Genomic DNA, 11,860 nt, shown 5'->3' on the forward strand with positions numbered 1-11,860 from the left:
AAACATACTTGCGCGCGCACACACGGACACACACACTAAAGCACACGCGCAAATCACTGCAGTATTATTTATGCAAACGCACGGAACATCGGCACACGGTAATTTTCCACCTGCAGATATGCATTCAGAATCCGGCAGTATTTTCGCCGCATCCAAAGTATGAACGACGCGGTGCCACGACCCTGAGGACTGTTTCGAAAATGTCGGGAAACAACGAGCAAAAACTCATGGCCGTCGTCCGCACAGTTACAGGCTCGCAACGGTAATGAATCTATGCTGCTACTTGTGCTGAATATCGTGAAAACGATTTGAAAAATGAAAATACACGTCGTGGGACGAGTTTGCGATAGGGGTACCGTAGGGACTCAACAAGTGTCGTATCGCACAGGCTACGAACATTGCTACGAACACTTACGAACATTTCAAAATTCATCGAGCGCACGTATACGAAAATTTGAACGCTTCAAACGTCTACGCGCTCGTGACGTGATAACAGTAAACGTTGTGCACCGTACAACGACAGGATTTCGCGACGATTAACGGATTCGCATTGAAAGCGATTGTTTAAAAAAAATGCTTGTTGCTCAACACGCGTGCGTATCACACTCACAACATATAGTGTACATTGTACACGACGCGCACTGCAGAGGTACACACGCGTACACATATACAAACACGCACACGTACACTTGTCAAGTTTTTGTTTACTCAAGTAAGGCATTTACACGTGATCGGAATAATGTATTCCGGAAATAATGAGATTTGAACGCACGCAGGTTACTGTTGTGTGCGAGTGTTTATTGTTATTATTGTTATTGTGGTATATTACGTGTAAAGCCGCCGCCGCCGCGGATGAGTGTATTTTATTGCGTTTTCCCGCCCGGCAGATTTCCACGCTAAAATAATAATAAATAATAATCGTTGGACGGATCGTTTTACCTAAAACGCGTACCGTAGTAGTACTACAATTATCATTTGCAGGTGACGGCCCCTCCGGACGGCAAGTGCACCGCTAGAATATATATATTAAATACACTTGCGTGTTGCGCCGCTAATTACTCATTGTAGGCATCAAAAACGTTTATAATAATACACGACGAGAAGAGGTGTACGTACAGCACATTGGTCGTTATTATAATTATCACCGTGAACGCGTTATTTACCGCTGCGGCGGCGACGACGACGACGGAAATACTCCACCGACCGTCGTTCGGACGCAACGGCGAACAAGAGAACTTTTTACTTTCCTGTGCAGTAGAGTAGTACTATTTAATCGTTTTCGAGAATCTTATTATACAACCCGGTCAACGCTGCGCTGCGCGTTTCACATTTGTGACTATCGCGCGCAATGAATTTTCTTCGATAGAGTACAATCGATCCACTAATCATTACGCCCGATCACAGTTAAACGCACCGTTAACATTAATATTTTACGTGTGCCTAGTGTGTTCTACCGCGGTACAATGTACGCACATTGGTCCGGGGCGTTTTACCGAGCTGGGGTTCGAGACGTCCGCGTGAAACGGTATTTACCTTTTTTGTTCAGATAATTCTTGACGCATTTCAGGAACTCCGGCAACCGGAACGTGTGCATGATTCGATTAAACCGGTCATATAACGTCTGCGACGAAAACGATTTTTCTCGTTTATTTTTCGTGCATGAGATGATACACTAATACATATCAGTGCGGTATATTTCAGCGACCTGACGGCCGGGTCTTCGTCGTCGTCGTAACAATATGCTGCCCGGGAACGAACAACGATTGTTGCGGATCGCGTGTGACATCAAATACGAGATGGAAAATAAAATGTAGAAAAACGCGATACCGTGGAGTATAAAAACGCACAAATATTCGACAACGAAACGTTATTACGAAAATATCGACGATCGTCGGTCGTAGCCGAAAAGAAAATCTAACGGAAATGGTTTAAAGGACGCCAGAACGAGAGAGAGAGAGAGAGAGAGAGAGAGTGAGGCGAAAAAAAAAATAATAGACAGAACAGAGCGCGTGACCGACAAATAATGTTTAACGTTCGACCGTCGGTAACAAACTGAACCGATTCCGAAGTCGAACTAGGCGGCGAACGGCGTCGTTGAAGGCGGCGGTGGCAGCGGCGAGCGTATGTGTGTGTGTGTGTGTGTGTGTGTGTAACGCGCACGTTAAAACGCGAGAACGTATGGACCGGACAGGTGAGCGGGTGGGAAAGGGTTACACGACGAACGGTCCGCCGCCGTACAGCTAAATCTCGCACGCACGCACGCACGAGTGTACGGTTCGGTGAAAAAGCCGAGCTCGCAAAGCTCTTACGGAGATACTGCACAAACGTTTTTGAAAAATCTTTCATCGTTGTCGGTGTTTCGATAACGTTTGGGGTTGTCTTCGTGAACGTGTACGACGGTTGTCGGTACGACGTAGTCTCCACGACTACGAAATATCGTGACGACATTGCTAATCAAAGACGAAAATAAATAAAACACGAATATTGTTGGACGGTACAAAAAATCATAATATTATTATGTTGCGCGATTCTATCTCTCCGTCAACGGAACACGCGAAGAGTATAATAAATATTGTTTACTCGCGTCGAATCGTGGTTCATTCGAACGTTTTTTACGCGCTTATATACCTACATAAATACTATACACAGGCGTAAATCAACATTTCAACGTCAGAGAGAAAGTTCAACTTTAACCATGACGTACACGTCGAAATCAATTCGTTCTCAAAGCCACAGTCAACATTTTTATATTAACAAGTTAGATTAGTGCTTAAAATATCTTAGGTGACATACCGTTCCAAAAACAAAAAAAAAAACAACAACATACACGGGCGAAATATTTGACTATTGTGATATCCTACGCAAGACAGTTCCACCGAGGCACCTCTTTACTCTTCATTAAAAATGTAAAAACAAAAATTTGATATTTTTATTTTTAAGAGGCAGAAAACGCTGTCGCATTCATAGTGCCAAATACCAAAGCGTATAGCGCAAGACTAGATTCGATCAGAAATTACGTCATCTATTTTTTGGCTTTAATAATTTTGCATCCTCTCACTAACTATGAACTATGCTTAATTTATTACATACGAAAATTTGTCTTCAGCTTGGACAGTGTACAAATCTAAAGGTAAACACCTGTCTAAAGTCTGAATAACTGTTTAATTTGTCTATTTTTATCTTAAAGTTCTATTATTTAAATCGTTGTTTCCAAAAAGCGAATGATTATGCCATAATAGTTAAGATTATTAACTAAACGAATTACACTTAGTTAAATAAATTACAAAAAGCTACATAAAAAAAAAAAAAGATGGATACGTTATTGGACGATGCAATTTCAAACTGGTAATGTTTTAAACTTTTAAAATTGATATTAATCACAAATAAATCAGTTTAATCAGAAAGAATGAGAATGTACAAAGAAAACAATTTAATAATATCAGAATAATTAATTTAAATAAACACTACAACTAACACTACATTTCGGCCATGTGATAAGTAAAATAAGAATTATGTATACTCTAATTAAAATACTAATTGTATAATATTATATTTTAAATTCCTAGACGGACAAAAAGTGCGACATTGAAATATTGAATTAATGAAAATTTACATTTTTCTTATTGGATGTGTTTATTCAAATCAATTTTTTTTAAATATGTGACTTTACTATATCCACATATCCATTAAACGATTTCTAATGCATAAAACAACGTGTTTTTGTATTTTTTTTACGAAACCTTCCATTCAAGTATTGTTTTTTTTTTTTTTTAACGAGATTATAATTTGTGTCTACTAACACAACTGGTATTTTATTTTTATTTAAATTGTTGAGCCGTTCAAAAATTAATCAGGCTACCTACGTCCAACTAAAATATTTTAACGAGTACTTTATACATTTATAGGCAACGCCAGTTTTACCGTATAATTTTCGCATGTTCGACTAAACTAATAACAACAACAACAGGCGTTTTCTTTTTGCACTTCAGAAACTATAAATAATTTTGTTTATGTTTCGATGTATTTATAATATATTAATATTACGGAAATGGTCCAAACATTAAACTGCGTATATATGCATTCGACAACAAATAAATATCAAATAATACCAAAATAACTAACCAGAACGGATCTCATCGCTGCGATTAATAAGCTATTGACATTTTATAGTGCGGAAACTGTACCTTTCGTAAAAACAAATCGATTTAAACATATACGGGTAGTATTAAATAACGTGTTGAAACGTGAAGTGCGTTAAAAACCTTACGCATTACAAGAGCGAGAAACGAAGGGGGTATATAATGATGAAAAAATAAATAAAACATGGACAAATAAGAAATACATTTTTAAAAAAATACGCCGATACGCAATGTTATTTAAATTTTTTTCAATTCGCGAGCATTGTGTAACTAATAATATTACGGCATCGCAACATAATGAATTATTGACGATATCTGATCGGATTCAATGTTGTATTATTGCGCCTCGAACGATCGCCTAAACATTATTGTACGCAGTATACCTACTTGTGAAATGTAATCTGTATAAAGACTTGTAGATAATATAATTTTACGGGCGTGACCAAGGACTAGGTATACAGATAACAAAATATTTTTTTTAATTTTTTTTTTTTTACTTCTCTTTTCTCCGCAACAAGAAAACACGCCGACCGCACGATGATGATGATGAACACAATCACGATCATCTTCAGCACCATCAACATCGTTGAAAACAATAAAAACGATAACGGGAATATATGGTATTATTATTGTGTTAATCGAAAACCGTGTATGAATTTACGGTTGTTTTTTTTTTTTTTTTTATGAATGAACGATCAAGCGAAACGCAACACCCCGCCCCGCGCATTGATGGCGTGATGTCGAGGAGTAGAAGCGGTGCGATGTCCGCCAGCAGTCGCATAGATTTCATTATTTCGATTAATGATCCGCTACGAAATACCGCGGCGTATTGTTTTTTGTTTCATCGCTTGCGCATCGATACAATAATAATATAAATAATAGTAATAACAGCAATAACATTTAGTGATGGATATAATTGAATGATTTTAATAATTCAAATAATGGTACCAGACATATTTATCAAAAGCAAAGTAATTGAATTATTCAAAAGAATTGCGCGTTTTACTCATTGCCATTGGGTACTAAATTATAAGAAGTATAAGTACTTTTCTCATAAGAAGTCGACTGTCAATATTGTATTATTATTTATATTATTTTTAATCATTGGTATAATTCCCGGTAATCGGTAATCGCCACACTATAATCAGTTTAATACGTATGAATATTTGGATTGAAAATGCATTTCACTTTCACGCTCATTCGATTATTTTGATTTCGTTTACTAATCATTCGTTTATTTTGTTTTCGACTACTAATCATTCGATAATTTTTTTTTTCGATTACTCAACCATTTGATTATTGAAATCATCCGATTATTCTCATCACTAATAACAGCAACAATAATAATATATACGTTTTCCGGACATTGGCACCGGGTTATATCGGCCGACGCACACGCGTACATAGAAACGCGGTTCACAACGATCAAGAACAACATTGCGTTCCGCGCACATTATGTTTCATGATAATACGACATTGCGTTGGAAGCAGTAAGCTGATGCCAGTCGGCTTTTGATTTACACAATACGTTTCCCTTCCGACCAACGTCGTTCGACTACCACGGTACACGGTTTCACAGGTGCATACATACCATGGTACGTGTTACACCACGTTACGAGTATGCGTTTCATGCGACGTTCCCGCATCCGCATTGGTCCGCCCCGTCTACGATCAAACGCGCGCGCAAAGGGGGTCTTAGAAGTTCAAACCCCCTGCGAAATTCGGGAAAACGATCGAATACATTTTTATGGAGTAATACTGGCATATAGATTATATATGAGTACGATATTATGTACAACTTAAAACCTTCCAAAATATTTTTTTGGTTTACGAACCTGTCTACGATTACGTACGTTTAAAGCGTTTCGGTCGCTGGATGTACAGAAAAGCGTTTTTTTTTTTTAGTGACTGATCGTAATTGTTCGACTTACCGAGTTTCCCGCGGGATAACGGCCATTGGATCGGCGGAGACGGCAACGAATGGCTCCTGCCCGTCGAAGACTCCACGATGGTAGCTGGATATGTGTCCTCGGAAAATATAACTGAAACAGCAAATCAAACGTTTCCAATCATTAAACAAGTTCACGCAGTACCAAACGATTCAAGCGTAATATAAATGCAAGTTTAATTATACGGAGCATGATTTTATGTATTTTGAATTGCGTTAATTTTCTATAAAACAAGGTCAATTCATCACTAGACCATTATTACCACATATTTTAAAATAATATTTATCGCGTATAAAAATAAAAATTGTGGATAAATATCACTGTAGGAACTTACGTATTGCTACATCATGGTTAGAAATAAAGATGTATTAGTTAATTTAATACATACCTAATACCTAATTATTGATAAAGAATAACTCAATGCGATTTATTAACAATTATATTGATCATCTATAAATCTATAATTGTATAATTGTTTAATTTTAAAGTGATTATACAATTACAAAAAAATTACAAAATTATTTTTAAATTAATTAATACAATAAACTAACTAATGTCATTTTTTAATTTTTAAGATTTAGGTAAGTATTTTACAGTTCGTGAATTCAGATCTATAAGTTATGTACGCCAGCTACGGAAATATAATTATTTTTAAGTTTCTATTTAATATATATTTAAGTTTAAAGTCAGTCATACAAAAACGTATCGGAAAAAATAATAATAGTAAGTATACAATATTATACATAAATATCGTACTACGCAATCTTATAGAATCAAACTGATATGACTGTAGAATAAAATATTCTGAAATTAAATATTGCACAACAAGCTATTATTAGACCATGATCTCAATAGACTAGTTTTTAAATTTTTATTAACGATCACCCTATACTGTTGTAAGGAAATGGAAAAATGATTTGTGTGAATTTATGCAAATTTATTCACATGTATAAATTTATAAAACACAATAATATACTTAATACAATACCAATACAATTATACCTATATTACTGGTAGATATAATTTCATGAAATTAAATTGACAACATTTAGTATAATAATATAATAATATGTATAGGATGTAAAAAAAAAAATAATAATAAAACTTAATTGGACAATAATTGTTTTAAATAGAAAAATTATTAGAAACCTATCTTCTTTCACTAACGCACAGTATAAATTATTTTTACTGTTTTATATTTATACCAGTACCGATTTTATGAATAGGACAGTAAGTAATAGCCATATGTTATACAAGAGTACACTATACGTGCGCATGTATTATGATGAGCTTTTTGTATATTTTATTATCGGCCGTTTGAACAAGTAATATTTTGTAAACGAAATACACTTACGAGTATTAATTTGTTCTTTCTAATACTCATCAATCAATCGTGTAGTCGGTATACTTCTGAAGGTATACAGTAGTTTTTAAGAAATACAATGAAGTCACGAACTTAGTGAATATTGTAATTAGTACGTACATTACGGCTAAAAACCAACAATTCATAATATTCATTAGTATGCTTATGATATTTTATTGATTTAATATTACATCTTATATCAAATAAGCATAATCGTACAAGATGCATGCATGCATCTACAAAATAATTAATTGAATAAATGCACTCTTTCCTTGTAAAATTAGGTATGTATACGGATAAATGTACATCATAATATTTTGTAATAATTCTTTAGGCATATAAATTTAAAATCGCAACGGACTTAATTCTAATATCGATCATTGCCACATACGGCCTGATGTACAATATATACAATATACATATATATTTTAATTTTAACGAGCCTACAATTTTTATGTACATTTGGGGCACAACAATACCGTTCGGGAATACAATTAGTGAATATAAATTGTATGTAGCTTTTTTCAATAACACATACACGTTTGCAAAATTACACCCTTTACAGCAGGAAGTGGCAATTAAAATATTATTGTGGTAACATGTGGACGAAACATTACATGAATCATACGCACATAATGTACACCGTTATTTTTATAATAACTATTGTTACCCGCATTATTACGCTATTGTTACACTCTCACCCCCGAAGGATAGACACCGATACATTTATCATTACGTTCAATCGATACCCTTCATAATCACGATGTCTCTTCTACGACTGACGCTTTGCCCGTGGAAAAATGCAGCAATCTTCCAGTATATTACACGGAGATCCTGTCTACATAATGTAATTAATATTAATACATTATTGCGACACGTGTACAAGTTCTCAGACACCCTGATACAATTTCACTATACGTAAACATACACCAACATGAGTGTGTGTCACGTGTGTAGTAAAATCACTTTCTGAGTGACGACACTGCTTTCGTAGATTCACTATGATTGTTGAGAATTTTCATTAATATAATGTCGGACAAAAATAATAATTATTTTATATTCGCACATCATAAGTTCCATTAATAATGTACGTTCACAACAATTACTATTCTATACCGTATTTATAAGGAAAACAATAAGTAATAATAGTCAGTGGCTTGATCGTGGGGATGAGGGATAATTTTATAGAGGTGACGATTTCGCTCTTTCTCCCATCATTGCCCATCATCACCAGAAAATTACTATCGATTCGTTTTTTTTTAAATATATTTATTAAATTAAGTCGGTTGTTTGGTTTTTTTTTATTGTACGCGGGGTGCACGAATTAACATAATAGCCCTCTTATTTAGAAAATTCGCGTGAGAAAACATGAAACACGAAAACGTAAATTTTCTTGAAATACGGTAAAAACTTTTTTTTTCTAATCTATGGGAAATAAAAAGTGACGCGAATAAATGAAATAAGTAATAATATTACCATACATGACGAAATGTACGAACTGTTTAAGTGTTACGTGTACGTTAACGGTCATAGTAATGTAATATGAAAAATGCGTCGTAAACTATGTTATATTTTGTATTTACGATATACATTTTACACAATGTACGAGCTCTGCTATACGTGCTAATTGACTCCAATTGCCTGAGGTCGCGGCCAGATTCATTTTTTAATTGATCCAAACACAGTTCTCCGTCCCTGTGTCACTGCATTATTATAACGACGAAGTGGCAGTGGCACATAAAAAATATGAACACATCAATAACATTATAACATCGGTGGATCTGGTGGGCGAGAAGCGACTATACAATATTATTATTATCATGACTATGTAATAATATATGGTCTGCACGCGTTACGGTGGTCTCGTGGAAACTTAGGCCATGAACGAGGTACACGAAAATCATTAAAACAACAATATTACCAGTGAATCGAAAAAATACCGTTTCGGACGTATCATTTACGTAATCCTAGTACTATCGTAAAACTATAAAAATACAATGTGCGTGCGATGTTTAGTTTACCTATCGGACAGTGAACTTATAATCCTTTTCCCTCAGATTCCGAACACCTATATTCCTATGAATAACCGGAATCATGTTGTTTACTAGGCCCAATTCTCGAGTATTTTTATTTCGAAAGAAATATTGTTTTTAACTGTACCGTTTAATTTCGCCAAAATTGTTTCAGTTAGAATTTTTATATTTTTATATATTTTAGCACATTTATATGCTTTTTTTGGTATGGCTTGTAAAAAAAATTCATAATTATTTATAATTAAATTCAAGAGACAAATTATAATTTTTATAATAATAATCGGTGATATCATTACATCAAATACGGGGTGTACAAATCCTATATGAAACTTTACTTTCTTAAGTAGTGATTCTCAAACTCTTTTGTCCGCGGAGCCCATATGTTTTCAAAAAAAATTACGGAGCCCCGAAAATCAGGAATTTATATTCAAAACAACAATAATTATTAATATTTTATATTAAGGAAAACACACAGTTCAAAATTTCATTTTTATTAAAGTTCGGATTTTGTCATTCGCTGTGAAAACATTAGTCATTTTACGTTGTATTGATAAATTTACTTCATTTAATTTTGTGATAATACCAACCAAGTTATGAAGTTATAATAACCAAATTTTATCAGAAGTCTTAGTTGTAAATAAAATTGGTGTCACAAAAACGTATAACTTGTTGCGCAATTCAGGTTACCAGTGTTTTCCTCAATAACTAAGAAATTTAGATAATTAATATATGCCCATGGAGCCCCTAGACTTCTCCCGCGGAGCCGTAGGGTTCCACGGAGCACAGTTTGAGAACCACTGCTCTTAAGTATTTAGATACTACTCTTGATTTTAATACAACTAATCAAAAATACGCCATTTAATAAAAAATAAAATAATATTAATATTTCAATTAACTATAGTGATTCCAAGTAAATTGGTACTTAAAATTATAAAAGACAAAATTAATTTAATCCTACTATATACTCTTTCGTTCAATTCAAAAAGTATTGATATAATTTCAGTTAAATATGGTTTCGAAGACCAACAAACATTACATAAACAACATTTACCAAATAGACCAAACACGATATATATTAATACAAAATAAATATTTAAATAATAGTAATAATAATTAGAATAAAAAATATAGCGTACGGTTAAGAGCATAATAAATATATAGAATAGCTATTGAACTTATCATCTATGGACATCCCTGGATATAAATTAAATAATTAGTAGATGATGATTTTTTCAAATTGTGAAGAATAGGTAATATAACAACACAATATTCAAAGTTAAACTGTGCTGTAGGGATTATGGATATTGAATTGTGGTCTATGGATTTAGTTTAGAATTGTTAATTTGGGTTCGGATTCCAGCTTACATATCTACATGACAATATACATAATTTAACTGTAACATTCATACAGTATTTTTAAGAAATGAAAGTACTACAATTTCTTAAGTAAAAATATTTGTAAAAAATAAATACACTTATATAAAGAACACTGGGTAAATGTGGTGAACTTGTAATATTTTTTTTGTTCACATTCACAATATTATGTGTAAATTTTAATTATAAATATATTTTATTTTTAAACAATGTACCTAACTATAGATAACCAATTCGTAACTATAATAATACAATTTGTGTTTAAAATTATAGCTATGAAAATAAATATATAAATATATAGTTAAAATTATTTTAATTAAGATTTTATTAAAATTATGATCCTTAAATTTAAGTCGTTTTACATATATTCTAAAATATTATGGAAGTATTAATGAAATCAATTGTTGATGATAATTGTGAAAATAATATATTTAGTTAAATACTTATGCTAGTCGTGAATTATACTAAACAGTTTTTGTGTTGAATATATATTTACAATGTTATAAAAAATTAACATATAATTTTAAAAGTACTTCCAACAGGTCTCAAAATGCATAATTGTTAGAAAATACCTATTACAAGGTTTATTTTTTCTGAATTCTTAAAACATTTATTCATGCAAAAAAAACAGTCCAAAGGTTTTATAGAATTTAAATTAAAAAACGAACTACTATGTTTTATATTTTTATAATATGTTACGTTTATTTTTGTTAATTACATACAAAAAAATAGAACTATTCAAAAATACAATATTTTTAATTCGTAACACATAATAAAAAAACTAAACTAATTGAACTGATTAAAGAAATTTGTTCAAGAACAATGCATTCATTATTAAAAAATATTATGTAGACAAAGTAAAAATTATGCTTCAAATAATACTTAATAGGTACCTACATGTTACAATAAACGCAATAAAACACAACATTTAATAAACCATAAAATCAATGAGTTTTAATTAACAAATTTTCGAAAAACTGAACGCACACCCGTTTACTTAAA

General features: G+C 32.8%; 1 protein-coding gene across 4 annotated transcripts in view; it reads right to left on the minus strand.

Moving 5' to 3' along the window:
- LOC112692644 (dual 3',5'-cyclic-AMP and -GMP phosphodiesterase 11-like) overlaps positions 1-11,860 on the minus strand; it is a 65,286-nt gene that overhangs the window by 46,576 nt on the left and 6,850 nt on the right. For 2 of the 4 annotated variants that reach the window (XM_025567371.1, XM_025567375.1), the window contains exon 2: positions 6,071-6,181. In XM_025567371.1, the coding sequence (XP_025423156.1) occupies positions 6,071-6,181 (111 nt within the window). Of the gene's footprint in view, positions 1-1,533; positions 2,069-6,070; positions 6,182-11,860 lie in introns of those variants that run through there. The other 2 variants (XM_025567374.1, XM_025567372.1) reach the window with 2 other exon arrangements.

The sequence above is a fragment of the Sipha flava genome, unplaced genomic scaffold, assembly GCF_003268045.1.
Source record: "Sipha flava isolate LNK unplaced genomic scaffold, YSA_version1 75_pilon_pilon, whole genome shotgun sequence".
In the NCBI taxonomy this organism is placed as follows: Eukaryota; Metazoa; Arthropoda; class Insecta; order Hemiptera; family Aphididae; genus Sipha; species Sipha flava.